This window comes from Gossypium raimondii, chromosome 10 (genome assembly GCF_025698545.1).
Source record: "Gossypium raimondii isolate GPD5lz chromosome 10, ASM2569854v1, whole genome shotgun sequence".
Classification (NCBI taxonomy): Eukaryota; Viridiplantae; Streptophyta; class Magnoliopsida; order Malvales; family Malvaceae; genus Gossypium; species Gossypium raimondii.
In genome coordinates this window covers 52,731,103-52,756,528 of record NC_068574.1, presented here as the reverse complement: position 1 = coordinate 52,756,528, position 25,426 = coordinate 52,731,103, and the positions used below count along the sequence as shown (strand labels likewise).

Here is a 25,426-nt window from a genome sequence, read left to right as displayed (position 1 = left end):
GAAACAAGTTGGCTTCTTTGCTTATTGAAGTTGTTTCCAAGCTAGGGAAGAATAGGCAACTTTTGTAGAGAAACAGAACCAAATATTCCCCACATCTGCTTGCTCCAAAAGAACATAGATGAAGCTAGCTTTACAGAGCATGGCATAGATACTCTCCTCAACAACAATGGTCTCACTGGCTTTGTTAGTCTTGTCAAACCATATGTGAGGCAGGTGGTGTTGTAATTGGTAGTGCTATACTCTTCTCATTTATTAATTTGCTCTTCCTTGACTCATCAAGATAAATTTCAAATGTTAGCAAATATCTAATGAGCTCATTAATCTTCATTGCATCTATATTCTTGACCTCCTCAATTTTAATTACTTTGATGATAAAATGTTCAGTCAAAGATCTAAGGACTTTCCTCACCAGCTTTGAGTTAGAATATTCATTACCTAGGGTAAAGGCATGATTGGACAGATCACATAGCTTGGCATAAAATTCACCAATGGTCTCGTTCTCTTGCATTCTAAGAGTCTCAAATTCAGTGGCAAGCATCTGCAACTTTGATTACTTTACAATTTTGGTTCATTCATAGGTTGTTTCAAGAATAGTCCAAGCTTCATGAGTAGAAATACACTTGGAGATGCACTTGAGTTCTTAAGGATCTACACCATTGAATATATCATATACAACCTTTGAATTAAAATTGTATGTTTTGCCTTCATTTGTGGTCCAGGTGGTTTCAAGTTTGATGGTTCAAACTCCATTTATTTCTTACATAAGTAGCTCCCGACCTAATAAAATAGCCTTTCAAACCTTCTCGTTAGTTGACCTTATAAAGGCTTTTATACGTACCTCCCAATAGGCACAATTCGATCCATTGAACACAGAGGAACACAAAACTGAAAAACCTTCCATTACAAGTCTTTATCAACACTAGGAAAAACCACTAGCTACGTTAAATGAGAGGCTCTAATACCAATTGTTGGAACTTGTAATCGATATTTTCAAGAAAATTAATAAACAGTAATAGAAGCAATGTTAAGAACAGTGCACTGCTTAACACTACTTCAAGCACTGGTAAAGAACAAAGATGAACACACAATATGTTTATGTAGTTTAATTTCCCTACATTTATGGGGCCTTGCCCAGAGAGATAATCCACTATTTTAACACATCATACAACAAACTATTACAAGGTCTAACACTCACCAAATTAACAACCTCACTTTTGCACCTAAGATCTAGATCACTCTCATCTAATTAAGTTATCTCCTTGAAAACTTAGTTTATAAACCAAGTTACTCTTTTAGTTACTTACAGAATGCACTCTAAAAGACAAGATCTAAACAATATAATAAGTGCTAAGATTCTCCACACTCTTTTACCTACACAAATCTTTCAATATATAAAAGTTTAAGTATTGTTAAGATAAATATCAATACCATCAATCTTCCCATAAAAATGGCAAGATAATTAGCATAGATTATATCTTCAATATGACCAAGATAAGTCTTCAAATCTTTAGGATAGGTTACCAAGATACCCAATCCAATCCAATCTCTTTAAAATAAGGAAGTTGATTCCCTTGATCCAATTCAAACAAATCTTCAAGATATGTTCTTATAACAATGTTTGGATATCATAAATAGGCTTGCACACGTCCAAAGTATCAGCAAAGATGATAACCCAAGTTTTGACAAATCAAATTGAAACAACGATGCATTTTCTTGTAATAATAAAGGTGATCTCAAACTCATTATTTCTACTCTTGGACACATTGATAAAACCAATAAAAGGTGAATTAAAAATATAAAATTTGAATTGATATGTGAAAAGGATTTTAAAAAAGTAATACAAGTAACCAACATTGGCTATGGGTATAAAAGAGGAAATCTAGAATCCATGATTTACAGACAACTGTTTGGTCGAACTAAATCAAATACTTTTCCAACCACATTGCTACAAAATGATTGAGTTGTTTTGTTCAAATATGTCAAATTCACGTTCTGTAATCTTATTCCAGTGCACGGGTTTTTAGAACTACAATCAAATTCTATAGCTATGGGTGTTGAAGATGTTCCTCTTATATCTTCATACACAATATCTTTAATCTTTATTCCCGAAACCTACAATCCTCAAACAAAAAAGAGTAAAAAAAATTAAGGAAAAAATAGAAAAAAACAAACAAAATAAATCATACCAGATAATTATTTAAAAGTTGTATTCAAAGATTGAAAGAAGTGGTAGTTGGAATTTTGCAATACCTGACCCGGACAATTTTCATTGCGAGGACAATAATTTTGATCGATCACAATAGGATTTTGAATATTTGTCATCACAGAACCTATAAATCGAACCCCTTGAACATATCCACTACTAGGCCTAGCCCATGATTTGATTCTCAACCCATTTTGAGTGTTGGAAAAGATTGTGTTTTTCACCGTAACATTTTGAACTCCTTCCTCTTTTAAATCCTTTGCCAAACTTCCGATGCTGGAAAGTTAAAATTAAGCAACACAAAGCAATTATAAATAATAACATCATGCCTTCAGAATCTAACTAGTATGTATAAGTTAATTATAAACACTTTGCTTCATTTTCAATCAAAGTAACAATGGAATTTAATTAATTTATCATACCTGATGCCATGACCAGGACCACATGTGACTTGTTCAATCCATAAATTTTCAGTGCCAGGACCGATTGAGATGCAATCGTCTCCCGTTTTAATGAAAGTGCTTAAAATTTCCACATTTCTCGATAATTGGACATGGATGCCATCAGTGTTGGGACTATTACCAGCAGCGACGATCTTAACTCCTCGGAGGTGCACATTTTGGCAACCATTGATCACAATATGAAACATTTGGCTATTCAAAGATGTTAATCCATTAATCCTAATGTTGTTCGATTTACAAAACATCTATTTTCATACAGAAATGAATATTAGTAGCTCAATTTACAAAACATTCACGGTAAAACAACAAGAAAAGATTATTGTTTACTATGTAGCTCGGAATTAGAAATGCAAATGAAACACTCATATTTGTGTAATTGGGTTAAAAAGTTCCTTTTCGAGTTCAAGCTCAAACAGCTCAAGGCATCGAGAAAGTCAAATTTAAATACAATAATATTTAACAAATGATTTTGAATGATCGAATTTTAAATTAAACTCAATTACAATATAAAAGAGAAGGGAAGAAAAAAATACCCTGGCCCCAGAAGGACATGAGTTGGAGTTGGGAGCTTTGCAAGCCCAAAGAGAAGGTCCTTTAGCATCAAATATACCTCGACCAATTATAGAAACGCCGCTCACACCTTCAAAGCTGAACCAATTATCCGACTTTCCCAGCACTCCATAATCTAAAGGAGCCACAATGGTGCCATCGATTCTTATGATGATCTGAGGGCTTTTGCATTGGCCTTTAAAAGCCAATGGACCCACCAAACACCGTCCTTTCGGCACATATATGAAGGTCGAGTCTGCCGTGCCACAGGCTGCATTCCATGCCTTAAGGAAACTGTTGGTCGAATCGGTTCGACCATTCAAGTTAGCCCCAAAGTTCAAAACATTAAACTCCGTCATTGCGAATGTTGAACATGCACTTAACATAACAAACACGATTAAAACAAATCCAAGGGAATTAAAACCAGAAAGCTTCATCGTTTTCAACAGTGCTCGGCTCGAAAGAAAATTCAGAGAAAGAAGACAATTGATGAATAATAATTTTAAGGGAAAAATGATATTTATATACAAAAGTGTACTGTTTCTTTTAGGATAAAGGGACATTAAAAGAGTAGTATAAATGTTAAAATAAGTGTAGGATTGAAGAAAGCTTCAATGGCGTCCAAAGGCTACCATTTTCATTGTTTTGTGGGAAATACAGTGTACTTAGAACAGATTACTTGGTTTCCAAGTCACCAATGATTAAAGGTATGTTAAATAAGAGTTTGAGGTTCATCTCAAAGTGCAGTCGCAGCCACATTGTAATGAATTGCATTCTAATTAATCAAATTTAATTTTTGTTGAAATTAAGGGATCAAAGGAAAGTATGAATATGAACACAACAAGATAGGAAGCATGTGTTTGACGCATTACTTTGAGGTTACCATGAAACTAAGCCTTTCTTTTTATATTCTTCGAGTTTGAGTTTCGATAGTTAAAGCTCGAGTATAATGCCATTCATTTTCTAATTTATAATAAATATGAAAACTAAATATAATGTAAATATTAAAAAAAATATGTTAATTATTTATGTTTGAAAATTTATTAAAAATTTATTTTTCTTTGTGCCTTTCCTCCTTTTTGCTGGAGAGACGTTGGAGCTTGTTTCAACGCCACCTCCTTGTCGACCTCCTCCTTCTCCCCACTCATCTTTTCTTTCCTTGACTTCCTCTTATTTCATCACCCACCTCCTTAACCTTTCATCCTTTTATCCCCTGCCACCCTTATCGACTATCCTTTTTCAAATTAAGTGGACTGCTCAGAATAATAATGAAACTAACGGTTTTTCCTTTGGGGAATGACTCATGTTCTTCTAGTTTCACGGTTACTCGTTTTTCTCGAATCTCTTGTGGCTTTATCAATTCTTTTTGTCTACGTCTGATCAAATGGATTCAACAAGATCGTTGATAGCTGTTAAAACACATCATTTCACTTATTCTGTCTTGGTGGCTAACGTTTGACAATGAGATCTATGCCCATGATAGTGGCATTCTCTCCGACATTTTATCTGGGTTCAGGTTTTTTGTCGGTATGACTTGGCTTTGGTTATGTTTGGTAGCAATTTCTTTTATCGAAATCAGGATAATAAAATGATATATTAGTTTTGTTGGCATAGTTATTAAAATGACACGAAGCAGACTTATAGTTAACTCAGCCTATAATCATTTCTATGTCCAAAATTACATGTTGATTTGCCTTTTATGTATAACATGATTTTTGAATTTTCATATTAATTTCTTCTGCTATTCATCACCAATTAAATTTCTTTTCCAAAAAGCAATATTAAAAATTATAATAAAATGAGAAAACAATTACTTAAAAATCAATTTTCTAGTCCTATAATGTTTTATAAATTTGTTTTTGAATTCTAATTATGGAAAAACATATTTTATTAAAATATATTTTAAATAGTTTATTAAAAATCTAAATATAAAATACTAAAAGAGTATTTTAAAAATTAAAAATGTGGTCATTATTTTTATTTAAAATTTTTAATTATGTTTTCATAATAGTTTTAAAAAGTTTCTTACAATATTTTTAAGAAACAAGTTTTTGAAATAATTTGAAGATTTTATTTATGAAAGAAAGTTCAATATTTTTGAGAAAAAATTTAAAATAAAAATTTCAAAATAAGTAAATATTGATTAAAAAATCCTATGTTTAGAATCTTATAAGTTTTGTTTAAAATTCAAATTAATTTAATGTTGGTAAAATATTTTTCAATATAAAATTAATTATTTTAAAATATATATTTTCAATTATGGTGTTAGATTAAAAAGAAAAATCAGATTTTTTAAAAATCAGATTAAAATTTAATTACATATTAAAACAACACTTTTTATAAAGTATTATATATAGAGATTTATTTATATATAATGTATGGAATTTAACATGGATTCATATCCAATCATCTCATTCCCACATTTAATATTGTATAAAAAATTAAAATTTATTATTTATAAATTAGTTTTATCATTTAAACTATAGTATATGTGCACATATTATTCTTTTTACCCTAATATAAAAATAAATTTTAATACGAATAATTTAATATATTTTAATATATATATTTAATACATGCCAACCGATTGAGTCTTAGTTCAGATAGCATCGATATTGTTACAATGCAAGAGAACGTGAGTTTAAATATGTTGAAGCGTATTATTTTCTTATTTAAAGGTATTAGATAGGTTATAAATAGTTCTAGGTATTATATGATACTACATTCATATAAAAGGAAGTTAATCAAATATATATATATAATGCATATATCGAGAGGTTGACTTCCTACATTTCAATACATCTATAGCATTATTCCCTGCGGGGGAGATTTTGATTTCATGGTCAAAACCACGTGGTGGAATCTTGATTATGAAGATGGATATGATTTATTACATTATACTAAAAAAAATTTAGTTTTCAAGATCAACCATTTGTTTAATCATTAGTCCTTACTACTTATATATTAAGTTGTTGTTCACACCTTACCATGTTCTTTGTTGATGAACTTGCAAATTAATTTTCCTTTTAACAAAAAAATATAATCAACCTTTCATTTACTCCATTCTTATACTATAATTAGGTCTACGCTCCAACACATTCAAAATCACGTGAAAATTGGTAATCTTTTAACACCCAAGTCAATTCACAAAAATAAACATTTCGTGGGGATGCGTATTGAGTGAAAAATATATTCTTCATTTTTTTTTCTTGTGTCTCTTTAGGTAGTTTAAGTTTAAATTTGGATAAGTTTCATTTTTTATACTAGAGAACTCGGTTCGTAATTTATTCAAATTGTTCGAGTTCAATTCTATTGAGACAAGTTTTTGAAATAGATATCTATATATTAATGGAAGCGATTATTATAGTTATCATTATAAAAGATAACTTACTTGACAAATTTGAATTTAGTAATTTTTTGAAACAAAATATATATGGGCTATGATTAATATTGTGGAAGCATTCAAACTCATCTATAAAGATCAATCAATTTGGAAGAGCATTTCTTAAGGACTGAATCGGATCGGGTCATACATATCAAATCCCTTGAATCAAGGATGTTGGATCAGGACAAACTTTGAAGACTTATCTCCGACAGATTAATTTATTTTGGTCTAAATTATTATCATATTGTATTAATGCTATTTTAGTTGCTTAGAAGAAGAGATTGGATTGTAATTGATCTCTAATATGTTAGTAAGTCTCAAACTTTTATATATTTTAGAGATTTAAATAGGTTTTATAACATAGTATTGAGAGCACTTATCTATTCACGGTGGAACATATTTTTTGATGCATTTGAGAGAGTAAACAAGTTTTGTTTATTGCCTAAGTTCTCAAGGGAGAACTTAGAAGTGAATGATCTCGACCTTTATATGCAAAAATGAGATTGTTATACTGGAGTGTGATGGAATTTGAATTACTTGTTGTATCAGGATTAAAGATAGTGAATTTACTCACTAAGCTAAACCTCGCAAACGTAATGAAATTAAACCACGTAAATAATCCTATGTGTTTTGTTTTTCTATTATGTTTGTCGCAGTGACCAAGTTTGGGATTTGAATTTCGAATTTACAAAATGTTAATAAATCAACTTATCTAATCTTTGGATTCACCAAATTAAAAGATAAATAACATTTGACAATTCATGTACTCATATTGTATTTCTACATTTTATTTTGCCATAATCGTATTTAAAATACTTAATATTTATATAAAATTTGAAACAATAACAATTTCTTCATTGTATAGATTTTGGTACGTTGGTGTACTTGTTTTGTATTGATATTTTTTCGTCTCGTGTTTTGTAGTGTATTTTAATTATTTTATGGGTTAATTTTATCAAACTTCTTTGGACTATAGTCTAGATTTTAAATTGGTCCCTAATCTTCAAACATTACAAATTGAGTATCACTATCATATCAATTAAATCCTTCCATTAGCTTCAGTGTAAAAAACTAGTTTAAAACATGTGCACAACTTGGATCTAGCATGTTAAAAAGTAGGCCAACTCTCTATTATTTGCAAAATGTTTGCCCCACTTCCTTAATAATTGCTCTTTTATAGAGGCTATAAATAAGGGTTCAAACACTTTAATTGAGACCTTTGGAACTTTTGGAAAACTTAAGTACTATAAACACTCAACAATTTTTTCTTTACAAAAACTACAACCACCATAGTTTTCACCCTCTTTATCTAGTCATCACTTTCATCACAACTAAAAAAACACGTCAGTTTGTTATAAGTTTAACTTGGCTATCCAAGTATGTGTTCAGTCATAGGATTGAACAAAAAATGAAACAAATACGAAAATCAAAGTAGGTAAGAAAAGATTTGCACACAATTGTTTGTCAACGTAGTTCGGAAAGAAGGTAAGAAGAGATTTGCACACAATCGTTTGTTAACGTAGTTCGGAAACAATCCTACTCTGTTGAGCCTTACTCAGTGAATGATTGTTATTCCAACAATCTTTAGGATCACTTGTTGGTTTAAGCCAATCTACCCTTACACAAAGAAGTAATTCCAACCCCAATTGTTACAAATCACTCACCCCAAAAGCCTTACATACAAAGGTCCAATCTCTCACAAAGAAATCCTACTAAGAAAATGCGAAAATACAAGGGAAAATAACAAAGATAAGTTAATCAAATCAGCACAGTACCCCTTTAAATCGATGCATCTTCCATGTGTATTGGTTGCCTATTTATAGGTTTAATATGACAACCTATTTGATCATCATAGTCCAATATAAACTACTCTTCTTCAATAAAATAATTAGGATAAACAGCCTCCAATATTATCTTAAGATAAAGTAGAATTAATCTCCTTAAAATCAACCATGATATATGCCTTTAAGATTGAGAAAATTTCTCACCAAAAACCCTAGACGAATTCAATCTCTTCTAGATACTCAAACTCTTCATAAAACAACCTCTTTAATTTCAACTTTGAATATTGGAATGAGAACATCCAAGGCTAACATATAAATATGCCTAGGTTGTCTCGTATCTTGACTGGCCAGGTAACTAAGCAAACATTGCTGGACAATCTTGGCTCTAATAACAACCATCTGTTACCATACTTGTTCTTCAAAGTTTGCTCCAATCTTCTTCTTCATATATCATTTCTCCATAATATCTTGTTTTTCTAATTTCTAATTGTTGGTGTTGTTATGAGAGCAGTTACAATAACAATTATAATTGTGTCTTTAATTGCTACATAACTCGCCTTATTTAGGGTTGGCAATCTTTTGAACCAAAACAGTTATGCCATAACTTTTTTTAATCTCATGTATGTGTGTTGGCCCATCTATGGAAATCAATCTCATAAAGAAACAAATCATTGGAGATTGGATCGATCTAAATCAGGCAAACTAGATCCCCTATTTTGAAGAGATTGGCCCGAATGACTTGAAGACTTATCTTGGAGATCTTAGAATTGTCATAAACTTTATTAAGATATCATTAATCCTATTTTGTAGACTGCTTTGGTGGGGATTGATATGTATATCAACAAGTCCAAAAATTGTATATATGCGAGAAATTTATCAGTTAGAAGTACTAAGAGAATTAGTACTTAATCTGTATATTTGGAACTTTTTTTTGTGAGTGAATTTTGTAAATAAAACAAGTCACTTGATTTTACAAACTAATTTTTTTGTTTTGAGGGGAGGGAGAACTTAGTGGAGAGTGATCTGAATCTTTAGTGCAAGTGTGAGGTAGCTATACTGGTGAGTGGTGGGACTTAAATCATTCTTTATATAATGTTAAATATGGTATATTGACTCTCTAGACAAGGTCTCACAAACATAAGTGATTATCAAATAACCAATTGCTTTTGTATTGTTGTTCTTCAAATGTTATACACCTATCTTGCAAAAATCAATTGATTTCAACAATAATATCTCCTCTTCTTAACAAAAGAATTTTCTACACAATTTTTAAAAATTATTATAGTGTAAAAACTTATTAAGTTATATATGTTTAGTTTTTTTTAAATATTATAAACTTATTTAATATATTAGAAAAAAATAATATAAGATAACTTAAATTAATTTATATTTGAGCAAAATTTGAAAAGTAAACATTCAACTACTATACATTTTCTTCATACAAACTCATCTATTTCGAGTCATGAGCGCAATGATAAAACCAATAATATATAGAAGTGAATTAAAATATAAAATTTAAAGTTTTTTTTTTTTAATATTACAAGTGAGCAGCATTAGCTATGGGGACAAAGTCTAAATAGCTCAAATGCTGATCAATTTCAATATACAATCAATATGCCAAAAACTAAACAAAAGAATAAATCTAGAATCCATTATTTACAAACAACTGTTTGGTCGAACTAAATCAATTGCTTTTCCAACCACATTGCTACAAAATGATTGAGCTGCTTTGTTCAGATATGTCAAATTCACATTCTGCAATTTTATTCCAGTGCACGGGTTTTTGTCACTACAATCAAATTTTATAGCTATGGGTGTCGATGATGTTCCTCTTATATTTTCATACACGATATCATTAATCTTTATTCCCGAAACCTATATTCGTCAAACAAAAAGAAAGTAAAGAAATTAAGGAAAAAGCATGAAAAAATTTAAAAGTAGTATTCAAACATTGAAGTAAGTAGTAGTTGGAACTTTGTAATACCTGACCCGGGCAATTTTCATTACGAGGGCAATAATTTTGATCGATCATAATAGGATTTTGAACATTTCTCATCACTGAATCTATAAATCGTACCCCTTGAACATATCCGTTACTAGGCCTAGCCCATGATTTGATTCTCAACCCATTTTGAGTGTTGGAAAAAACCGTCTTTTTCACTGTAACATTTTGGACTCCTTCCTCTTTCAAATCCTTTGCCAAACTTCCGATGCTGGAAAGTTAAAATTAAGCAACACAAAGCAATTATAAATCATATAATCGTGCCTCTAAAAACCAACTAGTATGTGTAAGTTAATAATAAACACATTGCTTCATTTTGAGTAAAAGTAACAATGGTATTTAATTAATTTATCATACCTGATGCCATGACCAGGACCACAAGTGATTTGTTCAATCCATAAATTTTCAGTGCCAGGACCAATCGAGATACAATCATCTCCAGTTTTAATGGAAGTGCTTAAAATTTCCACATTTCTCGATAATTGGACATGGATGCCATCAGTATTGGGACTATTACCAGCAGCGATGATCTTAACTCCTTTGAGGTGCACATTTTGGCATCCATTGATCACAATATGAAACATTTGGCTATTTAAAGATGTTAATCCATTGATCCTGATGTTGTTGGAATTGGTAAAACTCAGTGTCTGTTTTCACACAAATTGAACAGTATTAGTAAGTCTATTTACAAAACATTTACTATATAACGGTGGAGAAAAGATTAATGTTTACTATTTAGCTCAGAATTAGACTCAAAGAAAGTGGAAGAAAATAATACCGTGGCCCCGGAAGGACATGAGTTGGAGTTGGAAGCTTTGCAAGCCCAAAGAGAAGGTCCTTTAGCATCAAATGTACCTCGACCAATTATAGAAACACCGCTCACATCTTCAAAGCTGAACCAATTATTCGATTTTCCCAGCACTCCATAATCCAAAGGAGCCACAATTGTGCCATCGATTCTTATAATGATCTGAGAGCTTTTGCATTGGCCTTTAAAAGCCAATGGACCAACCAAATACCGTCCTTTGGGCACATATATGAAGGTCGAGTCTGCCGTGCCACAGGCTGCATTCCATGCCTTGAGGAAACTGTCCGTCGAATCGGTTCCACCAGTCGGGTTAGCCCCAAAGTTTAGGACATTAAAGTTTGTAATCGCAGATATTGAACTTGAACTTAGCATAACAAAGACCATCACAATAATTCCAGGTAAATTACAACCAGAAAGCTTCATCGTTTTCAACAGTGTTTGGCTCGAGAGAAAACTGCAACAACTGTGTGTAAATGTAGAGAAAATTCAGAGAAAGAAGATGATTGATAAATGAGAAGTTTAAGAGAAAGTGTATATTTATACTAGGGAAAGTGTACGGTTTTGCTTTGGATAAGGGACATTAAAAAAAAACAGTGTAAATGTTAAAAACAAGTGTAGGATTGAAGGAAGCTGCAATGGCGTCTAAAGGCACCTCCCATTCAGAGTGATTTGTATGAAATACAGTGAACTTAGAACAGATGACTTGGATTCCAATCCTCCAAAGATTTAAATTATGTAAAAGAAGAGAATTGAGGTTCATCTCAAAGTACAGCGCAGTCACATTGTAATGAATTGTGTTGGAATCAATCAACTTTAGTTTTTGTATAAATTAAGGGATCAAAGGAACTTGTTATCAACATGAACACAGGATCGGAAGCATGTGTTCTACACATTATTTTGAGATTGCCCTGAAATTAAGCCATTGTAAAGTTGTGTTTGAAGCAATGCTAAACGAGGGAGATACCCGACTTTCGTCGTCATAAAATTATGAAATCACATGTAAAAAAATTAAAACTCTATACACCACATTAAATATATAATATCAACATAAAAAGAATACATACAAATATGTTAAAGGCAATATAATATATCAAACTTTTTATGATTGTGAAATTGTACAACACTTAAACATAATTTAAGAGGATAATGCTTAAAACTACTCATAGTCTCTCCTTAACCCATAAATAAAAAGATAATGCGCTTCAATTTACTCAAACCCATGTCTCCTGCTTTGGTAACAATGTCCATACTAATGACCTAAGACTCAATCGACAATACATAAATTTTTAAATTAATTAGAATGGCTTTACTTGCCAATCATGCTTTGGCATAGTTGAAAAAAGCGGAGGCCCTAGGTCTTGCATACTCAAATTCAAGATCTACCATGAGCAATTATATGCATGGTTGTTGTCATGTATAAGTTTTAATTTAGTTAGTTCAGTTCGTCAACTTTAATCTGACATATCTAGTTAATTAATTATATTATATGATTACTTGGACAATCTATTCGTACTATAATTACTTGATCCTTATAATTATTTGGATATATATTTGTATTGTACTTTGATTATACTATAACTGTAACCTATTTTAAAAATCTAATAACTTCACTTAACTTGTGATAATTAAAGTGATTTGGTTTAGATCAATTCTTGAAAAATAATTGTGATTTATCTTTTGACTTTTAAAAGTCCAAACCAAAACTATATTGAATATCAAAGATAACCAAACTAAATTCAACTGATTTGAATCTATTCAGTGTATTAAATTTTTTTAAAATTGTTTGCTTTTTAAAGTTATTTTAATGAATTTATATAATATTTATTTTATATTATAAAATAATTATAAAAATAAATATAAAATTTAGTTTGAGTTGGACATTTACGATTTTATCTTATAAATTAAAATTTATATGAAATAAATAAAATTAAATAATAACCAAAACCAAATTCACCACTATAGTTAAAACCAGATTTCGATGATGAGACAATTATTACTGCTAAATAACATAAAGGACCATGACATCATTATATACTATAAATGCTTATGTATGATTTTATTAAATGATTTATTAGTTTAACCATTAAACCTATTAAAAGTATGTTGAATTAATTTGAGTTGTTTCGGCAGTATAATGTGACATTACACATTTAAACTCGATAATCCAATCAGATGTGGGGTGTTACATTTTCTCTTCATTCACTTTCATCACACTAAATGTTGATATAAGATTTCAACAAGGAATGACAAAGAGGAAAATGTTGATATAAAAGGATATTTAGTTTACCTATAACAGGCAAAGAGCCAAAGAGGAAGGAGGTTGATACTTAGATTTTTTTAGGGAAGAAGATCCCATATTTTTTGTGCTCTGGGGTATATTTAAAGGTTATCTTCTTGACTCGTAGTGTCACGTAATCAATAGTATAAGAGATAGACATGATCATATAGTCGGTCATCATTACAAATCTAAGGATCATGTTAATAAAAATATTTTTTATAAAAATCAAATTATTAAAATGTAAATTGTATGAAAAAAATATAAAGCAACATAAAATAAATTAAAATTTACATAACGAAAAATGCACTCTTATATATGATTGATATTATGCAAAGAGGTTCACCGTCTACTTTTCGACATCTATAGCATTATTGGTGCGGCGGATTATGATTTCATGGTCAAAAAAGGTGGTGGAATCTTTATTATGAAGGTGAATATGATTTATTAATAAGGTCAACAATTTGTTTAATCATTAGTCTAAATGTATGGAATTGACAAACAAGTAAAACTGATTAATTACTCAAAGTGGATTAATTATTTGTTAAATATATAATAAGCCCTTGTTTCACAACCTTACCATCAACTTTTGTTTTATAAATATATAATCAACCTTTTGTTTACTCCATTTTATTTGTTGCTTCTTATACTTTAATACTATAACTAGGCTTACGCTCCAATGTATTCCAAATCATGTGACAATTGGTAATCTTTTAACACCTAAGTAAATTCACGGAAATGGCAATCTTTCTAACTCTAAGTCATGTTGAAGTTTGATCAAGTTTCCATTCATATGCTTGGAAACCAATTTACTCAAACAATTCCAACTCAACTAGATTAAATTTGAAATTATATATAATTGATAGAACCTGTAAATGTGGAGGTTTAAATTTATTGAATTATTTAGAATTAGGATCAAATTGATAGAATTTGTAAGTATAGAGGACTAAATACATTATTATACCAGTTAGAAAAAAGTATGAATTTAGGTTTGAGCTTATTACGGAAATGGCGCATTCCAACTTACATAGTTTTGGGAAAAGAGAAAGGTTATTTGATGTTAGGAATCAAATTCCAAAGTTATAAGATGTCTATAAACCAATTTAAGTAATTTTTGGGTTCAACAATATATTATATTTTTAAGGGATACATTGGTTCAAATTTTGGATACGACATTGTTAAGAGTAGTAGTCACGAATCTTGAATATAGACCGTAAAACGGACATGAAAAATATTTTAAAATTTTATAATATATAAATTTTGAAATGTTAACTATATTTACTATATAAAAATTTTGTTACATTTGTGTACTTGTTTCAAGTTTATAATTTTTCCATGTCATATTGTTGTGTATTATATTTTAATTATTTTATGGGTTAATTCTTTTAGATATCCTTAAGCTATGGTTTATATTTTAAATTAGTCCCCAAATTTAGAAATTTTCTAATTGAGTCTTCAAGGTATCAATATCATATTGATTAGATTTTTTCGTCAACTTGGGCATTAAAACACTAGCTCGGATTTGACGTGAAGCATTTCTAAAACATGTGAATAAAGTTTTAAACACATGTGAACTTATTACATGTATAGTTTGAATTTGGCATATTAAAAAAAATATCATTCATAAATTTAATGATACTATATGTTTTTTTAACAAGTCAAATCTCACTTGCCCATATAGTAGGTACGCATGATTAAATTTTGATCTACATGTTTTAAGTAACTTGCATGACATATTCGAGTTGGGACTTGAGTATTGGACGACGTCCAAGCTAACGATTAAGCTAATAGAAAGATCTTATTGATATGATACTAATACTTTGAATACTCATTTTTAGTAATTAACGCTTCTATCAATAGTAGTATCACAAGATATTGTTTCTTGTAGAATTAGTCCATTTTAAGAATGTTGTGGAGCTAAGCTTAAGAAAGTTGGCAGGATTTTTAGGTTTGCTCCACCATTGGGGTGTATTTGAAAGCATGGCTTAGAGGCTCATATACAAATACTATTAAGAATGCTACTTCTTAACATTTCTCTAGAGTATGAGTGTTTTTCTCTCCCTCTCCTTGTTGATCAAACTATGCATTTGCACTTAAGTTTGCAAGTAGCACTCCCCTTGCCAAAATGAATTATATGAGTGTAACTTCCACGAAACTACCATTATATCTCGTTATCTTCATAATTTCTCACCCATTACTCACTAGTTTTAATTTTTTTTTAAAAACAATGTTTTTATACAAATAATATATAAACTGCTTAAATTTTATTCCAAATTTAATTATTTATGTAATATTTTATATACATTTATATATTTTTTCTAAATTTAAATTAGATTTTGAAGAAAAACTAATTTATTGTGAAAAGAGTTATAAATATAAATAGTTTTAAATAATTTGAAAATATCATGTTAATAATTTTAATTTTCTATAGATTTTCAGTTACTAAATTGTAGTCTGTTTTAACATATTTTAGTCACTTTTTAATATTTTAATTAAATTTTTAATAATTTCTAAAAAATTAATTTTATTTTAAGTATGTTTTTATAAATTCAGTTAAAATTTTAATGTAAAATTTTTTAAAAAATTTAAACATATTAATTAAAACATTTTCAAAATATTGACAATGTTAAATTTAAAAAATTCACGTTTGTATTTATTAAAGTGTTTATAAAAATATGTTAAAATAAACTACAAATTTGTTAAAAAAACAATTAATATTGTCTGTATGTTAAAACATTTAACTTCTTTTCTAGTAAAAAGAAAAAAAATCTCACTTTTAATTTCTATTTTGAAAATTTTAAGTTGATTCTCCTTTCATTGCAAACATGTTAATCCAAAATAATTAACATATAGTTTATTAGTTAAAAAAACATTAGAAATGTAATTGTTAAAATATCAAATTTTAAAAAATTAAAAATTAAAAAGTGTATGAAAACAAATTTGAAATTTTATTTAAAACGAAATTTTAAAATTTATAATAAAATTTCCTCTTCATTTCTTTTCTTTCTTTTCTTAATGTATCAAAATTTTCTCTTTTTTCATGAACAGACAATTATGTTTTTTTTTTTATAGAAAGTATGCAATACACATGTCAACTTATTAAAATGTCAAATGATAATGTATAAACTATGACACGTTAAATTGTTTCCTAAATTATAATTTTATATTGTTATAGTATATATATGATTAGAGTAGAGTATTTTTAGTCGATTGAGTCTTAATTCGATTGGTATGGGGTATTATTGTTAATGTAAAAATGTGTGGGTTTGACTACGATGAAGCGTACTATTTTCCTATTTATAGGGTAAAAAAATTATAGATAATTTTAAATACTACGTCAAAATACAAAATATACGTAAGGATACTCCTAGATTTAATCACAATTTTCACTTGGTGCCGTAATTTTAGGCTTTTCCCTTTTGTTATAGCAGTAATAATTGATTCATCATCATCACTGCACGCCTCAAAACAGTATGCATTCCTAATAGCTTTAACCATGGTTAAAAAAATGGACGAGAGGTGGTCAAATGAGTAAAAATTTTAGGGTTTTCGATGTTTTATTGTAATAAATTATGTGAATTTAATTACGTTTAAGTGTATTTTTAAAATTTAAGAAAGGTTTTATGTAAAAATAGATATTGTATCAAAAGAAAATATTTTTGTAGGATAATAATAAATTTAATCTTTAACATTTAACATATTTTTTACTATTTTTATTTTTTATTTTAGAATAATTTAACCTTTTAATTTTTAAATTTTAGTTAATTTACTTTTTTTACAACAAATCTTATAATATCATCAAAATTTTAATGACGTTGACATGACAATCTACATAGGAATACACATCATAAAAGTTTCTTAAAAAACATAAAAGTATTGAAATTGTATGAAAGTTCATATATATTTTTTAAAATTCCACGTTAACAATGGGATGCAGGAATCGTGACACGAGCTGTCACATTAGTACTATTAAAACTTTAACAATTTAGTACACCATGGTTTAAGTTTAATTCTAGTATTTACCATCTCTTTCTCTATTATTAGAATTTGACGATTGAGATTTAACTTGGTTGACATCATCATTATTATTGCCAATATAAGAAGACGTGAGTTTGAATGTGCTCAAGCATGTTTTATCATTATTACTTGTTAGCCATGTAACTAAAAAATGACATTCCAATGAGCTAGTATTTAAATAAAATAAATTTAACAACGTTAACAATTAGACTTGAATTTTGAAATATAAAAAGTACAAGAATTAAAATAATAAAAGTAAAATTGCAGGAACTAAATTCTAAATTTATGAAGAGTATAGTTAACCATTACATATTTTAACTTAATAAATATAAAAAAATTTGCATTAATATCATGAGAATCTCAAAATAGCATATCAAACATGATTTGTGCATATCACGTTCACGTTCACATTCATAGGAAATTCCTTTAATTTATTTGATTAGGATGCAAATCGACTGCGCTGATGATCCTCAAATCTATCGTTTTAACATATTTGAAATCGCTGGTGAATTGGAAGCCAAGCAAACTGTTCAATGTACACTGTATTTCATACAAAATACTCTAAATGGTAGCCTTAGGACGCCATGGCAGCTTTCTTCAATCCTACGCTTTTGACATTTATACTAATCCATCCTTTCATGTCTTTTTTCTTTTACAAAAAAAAACACCCTACACTTCTGTATTAATATCCCACTTTCTCTTAAAACTTTTCTCATGCACCAATCATCTAATAAACACTTCCATCTTCGTTCTCTGAATTTTCTCACACCTGTTTCAGTTTTTCTCTCAACCCAAACACTTGTTGTTTAAAACCATGAAGCTTTCTGGTTGTAATTTCCATGGAGTCATTGTGATTGTTTTTGTTATGTTACGTATAAGTTCCACATCTGCAATGACGAATTTTAATGTTTTGAACTTCGGCGCTAACCCCATTGGTCGAACCGATTCGACCGACAGTTTCCTCAAGGCATGGAATGCAGCCTGTAGCACGGCAGACTCGACCTTCATATATGTGCCGAAAGGGCGGTATTTGGTGGGTTCATTGGCTTTTAAAGGCCAATGCAAAAGCCCTCAGATCATCATAAGAATCGATGGTACCATTGTGGCTCCTTCGGATTATGGAGTGCTGGGAAAATGGGAAAATTGGGTTAGCTTTGAAAGAGTGAGCGGAGTTTCTATAATTGGTCAAGGTGCATTTGATGCTAAAGGACCCTCTCTTTGGGCTTGCAAGGCTTCCAGCTCTAACTCATGTCCTCTTGGAACCACGGTATATATTTCCATTCTTTTCTTTTCTTATACGATTCTGAGTAGAGTAATTGAATTTAGTCGAGCTCAAACTTCTTATTTGAAGTTCGAAGTTTAAGTCAAATTTGAACATAAGCTCGGCTAAGTTGAACTTGAAGTTCGAAGTTTAGCTCAAATTTGAGCATAAGCTCGGCTTGACAATGACTGAACCAGATTTGAAAATTTTTTGAGCCAATTTGGAATGTATTGCAAGCATGGATGTCTCAATCTGTACCTTAATTCCGAGCTAGAAAGTAAACTATAATATTTTATCATTATTGCAACAAATGGTTTGTAATATTTATTTACTAATGTTTATTTTTGTGTAAAAACAGACATTGCGATTTACCAATTCAAACAACATCACGATCAATGGATTAACATCTTTAAATAGCCAAATGTTTCACATTGCGATTAATGGATGCCAAAATGTGCAAATCCAAGGAGTTAAGATTATTGCAGCCGGTAATAGCCCCAATACTGATGGCATCCATGTCCAATTGTCGACAAATGTGGAAATATTTAATAGCTCCATTAAAACCGGAGACGACTGCATCTCGATTGGCCCCGGCACAAAAAATTTATGGATCGAGCAAGTCACTTGTGGTCCCGGTCATGGCATTAGGTTTGATATATCAAACTCCTTTGTTACTTTTACTAATGAAGCAATGTGTTTGTTATTCACTTACTGATATCGGTTTGTGTTAATTGGAACTTTGCAGCATTGGAAGTTTAGCAAAGGATTTGGAAGAGGAAGGGGTCCAAAATGTTACAGTGAAGAAGACAATCTTTTCTGGCACCCAAAACGGATTGAGAATCAAATCATGGGCTAGGCCAAGTAGCGGATTTGTTCAAGGGGTTCGATTTATAGATTCCGTGATGAGAAATGTTCAAAACCCTATTGTAATTGATCAAAATTATTGCCCTCACAGCGAAAATTGTCCGGGTCAGGTATAACAAAATTACCATGACTACTACTTTAAATAATTATCTAGTATCACTGGATTGTTTTCTTTTTTTGTATTTTGCTTAATTTCTTTACTTTCTTTATTGTTTGTTTTTCATTTGATAATTATAGGTTTCAGGAATAAAGATTAAAGATATCAGGTATGAGAATATAAGAGGAACATCATCGACACCTATAGCTATAAAATTTGATTGTAGTCCCAAGAATCCATGTACCGAAATAAGCTTGCGGAATGTAAATTTGACATATTTGGATAAAGATGCTCAATCATTTTGTTGTAACGTAGTGGGGAAAGTATTTGATTTAGTTCGACCAAATAGTTGTTTGTAAATCATAGATTCTGGATTTACTCTTTTGTTTACTAGGTACATATATTTCCTTTGAAATTTAAGGTAGATTCAGGCTAAGTTTATGTATATTGTAATACTATACATTATTACAAAGTTTTGTTTCAAATATGAATTTCACATTTACTTAAAAATGTCATTATTTATAATATAAATTCATTAAGGCTGTTTCATGTTAATATTATTTTATTTAATAGTTTATTTATTACATTTTTACATATAGTCAAAATAATATATATTTTAATATTTACATTATAAAATTTCTTCAATCTTAATTAAATATCAATCAAGTCTTTAAACTTGAGTGAGTATCCTAATTCTTGGTTAATATCGTATGCTTTGACAATTAAAATCGCATATAATAACATAAAAAATTGTTTTAAGATATAATTTCCTTTTGGAAAGTATAACAATAATTTTTAAGGTAAAAGTAATAATATTGACACGAAATTTGGTAATTAAGTCCGTTTTAACATATGTATTTTTTCATTTTGATACTTGCATTTGGCAAGTAGATTCATTTTGAGACTTAAACTTGATAAATATAATTATTTAATGATGTGACATTCTAAGATTATGTCACATCATCACTTGAAAATTCAAAAAATTTATAAAATTTTAACGTGATACAATTTTAGAATATCACATATGGTGCTCTAATAATTTAACCAATAATTGAATCAGTCAAACCACTGGTTCCTATTCAATTTGTTTAATTGGCTCAATTATTAGACCAATAATAATTAATTAAATAATAAAATTTAAAATCACAAAATTTTATTAAATCAATTCAACTCGTTGAACTATTATTTTTGTCCCATTTTTATTGATTTTGAACAATTTCGATTCAATTGGTTCAACATTTTCTATTAAATCAATATATCGGTCGATTACCATTTTAATTGGTTCAACCAACTAATCCAATCATATTACAATAGCAATAGTCCGATCATCAAATCTTGATAGAATTCAAATTTAAAAATCATTATTACAAAGTGCAAAAGCCAAAATTATGTTATTCCTGTTTTAAAACTATATTATAAAGCAAATTATTTTTAACACAACATTTTTTCTTTTTCTTTAATATATTTCTAATCTCTTAAAATTTAAAATCATGTAATGTGAGTCGCCGTTCAGTGAGACTCACACGAGGTAATCTGATATCTCTTTTATACGTTCTTACTTTGTGCAGATGACCTCTCCACCGTAATTGCAAATGCAATTCGAATCGGTCCTTGGCATTTTGATTGATCCGAAGACTCTAGCTGTCTCACTTCTATTCTTTTACTAATGATGTGTTGATTCTTGTTGGGGCTCATCGCAAGGAGCTTTAAAAGAACTCATCTGGGATTAAACTAAAACTCCACTGAACCAACAACTCAATTACCAAACCGATTTGACTATTCCAATTTTACTAAGGGCTGTTCAAGGCCGATGAATGCAGTGTGTAAAGCTTGAAAAAAGGGTATAGTTTTTTGGGTAGGAATATTCACCCAAGGTCGACTTGGTGAGATGAAAGAATTACTTGACTCTCATGGCAAACAAATAACGACGGACATATATTAGTTTATCCAAATAGCTTCAAGATAAAGGAGCTTGTGACTCAGTTGCCCAAGCTCTACTTACACATGCGATGAGACTTTTTGTGTTGCTTCAAGGTCTTTGTGATGAACTTAATGTTTTGATTAGTAAATTCTAGCGTAGTAATTACTTGGATTTAGTATTCGTATGAATATCAATTAATAAGTATCCAATAAACATCAATTCATAAACCACAGTCGTAAAATTGATGTAAACTTACTAGAACTAAGCACAGCACAAAATGCATCCTTAGATCTTAACAACAATCAGGTTACATAAGAACATGATGCACAATCAAAGTAAAGCATAACCCCATATTTGTAAACGAAGATCATGAGCCAAGGCAGGCTATTCAGCCCCTGGTTGGACACTGACAGCATGTTTGGTTAGGTGTATTGGCTATGCACCCCTAATCGGTCGGCCCCATTAATCCCTCTTTAATCCGTTGTTTGGTTGATTGTATTACCATTACGTCTCAAATTTGTTCCTTCTCTAATACACCCGGTCCCGTAATAGATATTCCCCCCATCCAGCTCCGATTAGAGAATCCTTACCTATTTCTTATTTTCGTTTCCTTTTTCTGCACTCATAGATATTTGCTTCTTCTTCCATCGGTATTGTAGATCTGTCCTCATTTCTTCTGCTTTCATAACAAATCCTCAACATTGTCTTCATCGGAGGCCGATTTCAGGTATAAATCTTTGCTTCAACATTGTCTTCGGCTTTCTCTGTTTTAATTTTTCTCCCTGTAGTTTTATACTATAATTCAACACTCGTTTTTCGGTATCAATTCATGGCAGAGTGTTAACTGGTGCAAAATTGTAGCTTTAGATGTTTATGTTGCAACTTTTATTTCTGTAAAATTGAAATCAGCAAAATCTATCTTTGTTTTTCTATTTCTCTTATCTGTCTTTCATCGCAGCCGATCTCATCATCTTCCGAGCTTTCAATTTCAAATAAGATTCAATGGGTAAACCCTCGAATCGTTTCATCCTAATCTATTTTTTTCTCTTTTTTGCATTTTTGTTCCTCACTATTTATAGCTTATTCAGTGATCCGTTTCTTCCTTTCATTACTCAATTAGTTTTGCGGTTTATTTGTTTAATTTCTGTAAAGTAATGGCAAAAGAAAGCGGCTGAGCAAGCAGCGCCGCCTTAATAATTTTGTTGGTTTTTTTTCTTCTTTTTCTTATTATTATTTAGGGTGCGATGCGGGGGGTTTTTTTTTTTCTTTTGGTGGAAATTTGGGTTTGAATACTGTTTTTTAGATTTCTAAAGTTCCTTTTAGTAGTGTAAATCTGCAATTCGTTGTGATGTTTGGATCGGGACCGGGGATGAATTTCATGTTTATGGCATGTCTGGTTGTTGAGGAAGCTAAGGAAAATAAAAAAACAAAGAACTGGAATTTGAATTACCAGCTATTAAAGCTATTGAGTACGTCAAAATTCTCTATCAAAAGATAAATAGACTTTGTTTCAGTTGAGGTATACCTAAAATGTCCTTGATTAATTGATATAGAGAATTTAATTTTAAATTAATAAGGAAAAATGAATAGGGCGGTTTAGTTCTGTGCATTATGGATGCTTTCTCGCTTTACCTTGACATGCTATGAACATTTGATTTCTCCGCGACAAGCGATGAATGTTGTTCAGTTCAACTTATTGATGGAGATGGTTCATTCAATGATACTGGAATCGAAAGTTTTATCAAGGAAGTGAAACTTTATGAATGCGGTCTGTCATATGCTGTGGTTTCCATCATGGGACCGCAAAGCAGCGATATGCCTTGTTATCTTTGTGGCTTTCTGCTTTTTACTTTCCTTTCCCTGTTACTTAGGTGTCTATTCCCAGTTCATAGTAAGCTGCTTTGTTTATTTACTTTGCATTATGTTTAATGATATTGTACTAGAAATATGTGGGATACAAATGAGAGTATGATAAGCTTGAAGCCTGGTCATGTCAGTTTTCAGAAAATGGCATGTCTTTCATATTGCACTTTCATGTGAACTTGTTACTGCATGATATTGTTAAATTACTTTTGTAGTTAGTGTTATATCCATCTTTTGTTATTGTTATTTTGAATGTAACTCATGCCATAAATGATTTCATTTGGGCATATCTTTCATATCTCACTTTCAGGTGAACTTGTTACCACATGATATTGTTAAATTACTTTTGTAGCTAGTGTTATATCCATATTTTGTTTATTGTTATTTTGAATGTAACGCATTCCATAATTGATTTCAATTTTAAGTTTTCTGTAAAATGATTCAAACTACCAGATATCATGTATCATCTGTTTTCACTTTTTAGAAAAGAACCCATTGGACATTGTTTTCATTTATATTTCACCAGTCCCGTCTGTTTAAGTTTACTGATTCTTCGTTTACATTGATAATTTGACATCTAGATGCTATTAGTGAGCAATCATCAAATGGTTATTTGCTTATTGCTATTAGTTATTGTAATGTAATCACACATCATGATTTCCAGAATGAGAGTTAGACATATACTTAGCTGGTTTCGAATTTGATTTTGTTGTTCTTGGATTGTTTATTATCCTGCTAGATTAGAATTAAGAAGTTTGGTCAATGGGAAGACTGGATTTGCACTTGATCTGATGGAAAATATAGATTAGAGTCTAGCAAATGTTTTTCAATATGTGTTTGAATTATACATGTATAACTAGTTTTGATATCGATTATTGATGTAAGAACTTCCCTGATTTCCAGAAACACCGGCTACACACACGAAGATTTCCAGCTACCACAACAACAACAACTCTTGCAAATCAATCAAGCCTTGTTTTGGGTGGTGGTCATGCATGAATGTGTCAAGATCAGTTTGGAGAATCCTCGAAAGGGAGCAGTTCGCAGTCGGGTTCCCCTTAAGGGCCTCTCCAGTTAGCCACAAACACCGGAGGGACCTCCACTACATGGTGTGAGAGCATGGAAGATGATGAAGATGCAAAATCCGAGTGCTATAGTTGGAAAAGCCATGTTCAAAAACCCATAAAAAACAATATATAGAGTTTACCCACCATGAATTTTGCAGATTAAAAAAAAAAAAGAAAGAAAGTATTATGAGGAAATCATTTATCTGGAGAAATTTTCATTTCTGAATTGAAGGACTGCAATTATTGTTTATAGTGGTATTCTGGCAATTAGTTAGAAGATGAAGGGCATGTTGATGGTAACCAAGATGAGAACAAACATTTGTCAACATTAATTATTTAATATTAATTAAAATATATTTAATATTAATTATTTCAAATTATATTTTATAGCATCATATATTATAATTTTAATAAATTCATATATGCATATTGATTATTAATAATTTTATTAAATTATATATTTTAATTATAATATATTTAATAATAATTATGTTAAATTATCTTATTTGAGTAAATTCATATAAGAATATTAATTATTAAGAATTTTATTAAATTATATATTTTAATTATAATATATTTAATAATAATTATATTAAATTATATTTTATAATATCATATATTATAATTTGAGTAAATTTATATAAGAATATTGATTATTAATAAATTTATTAAATCATATATTTTAATTATAATATATTTAATAATAATTATGTTAAATTATATTTTATAATATCATATATTATAATTTGAATAAATTTAATAATTTTATTAAATTATATATTTTAATTATAATATATTTAATAATTATTATATTTAAATATAATTAAATTATTTATTATTAATATTAATATTAATAATCTTATTAAATT

General features: G+C 29.7%; 3 protein-coding genes and 1 long non-coding RNA gene across 4 annotated transcripts; 2 read left to right on the top strand and 2 right to left on the bottom strand.

Annotated features, from left to right (window-relative positions):
* Positions 1 to 1,893: 1,893 nt before the first annotated feature.
* On the bottom strand, positions 1,894 to 3,650 carry LOC105777021 (polygalacturonase). The gene is made up of 4 exons (XM_012600066.2): positions 3,198 to 3,650; positions 2,626 to 2,909; positions 2,251 to 2,479; positions 1,894 to 2,112 (listed from the first exon to the last, which is right to left on the bottom strand). The coding sequence occupies exons 1-4, from the start codon at positions 3,648 to 3,650 to the stop codon at positions 1,894 to 1,896; spliced, it is 1,185 nt and encodes a 394-aa protein (XP_012455520.1).
* A 6,354-nt stretch (positions 3,651 to 10,004) lies between these two features.
* On the bottom strand, positions 10,005 to 11,675 carry LOC105775923 (polygalacturonase). Its single transcript, XM_012598415.2, has 4 exons — positions 11,163 to 11,675; positions 10,742 to 11,031; positions 10,367 to 10,595; positions 10,005 to 10,257 (listed from the first exon to the last, which is right to left on the bottom strand). Exons 1-4 carry the CDS (start codon positions 11,613 to 11,615, stop codon positions 10,039 to 10,041), a joined length of 1,191 nt encoding a protein of 396 aa, XP_012453869.1. The 5' UTR covers positions 11,616 to 11,675; the 3' UTR covers positions 10,005 to 10,038.
* A 6,419-nt stretch (positions 11,676 to 18,094) lies between these two features.
* Positions 18,095 to 20,065, top strand: LOC105775934 (polygalacturonase). The gene is made up of 4 exons (XM_012598422.2): positions 18,095 to 18,751; positions 19,104 to 19,393; positions 19,491 to 19,719; positions 19,847 to 20,065. Exons 1-4 carry the CDS (start codon positions 18,299 to 18,301, stop codon positions 20,063 to 20,065), a joined length of 1,191 nt encoding a protein of 396 aa, XP_012453876.1. The 5' UTR covers positions 18,095 to 18,298.
* A 1,888-nt stretch (positions 20,066 to 21,953) lies between these two features.
* Positions 21,954 to 24,807, top strand: LOC105777387 (uncharacterized). The gene is made up of 3 exons (XR_001128266.2): positions 21,954 to 22,354; positions 22,586 to 22,633; positions 24,394 to 24,807. It is a non-coding gene; the product is annotated as an uncharacterized LOC105777387 (long non-coding RNA).
* The last annotated feature ends 619 nt before the right edge of the window (positions 24,808 to 25,426 follow it).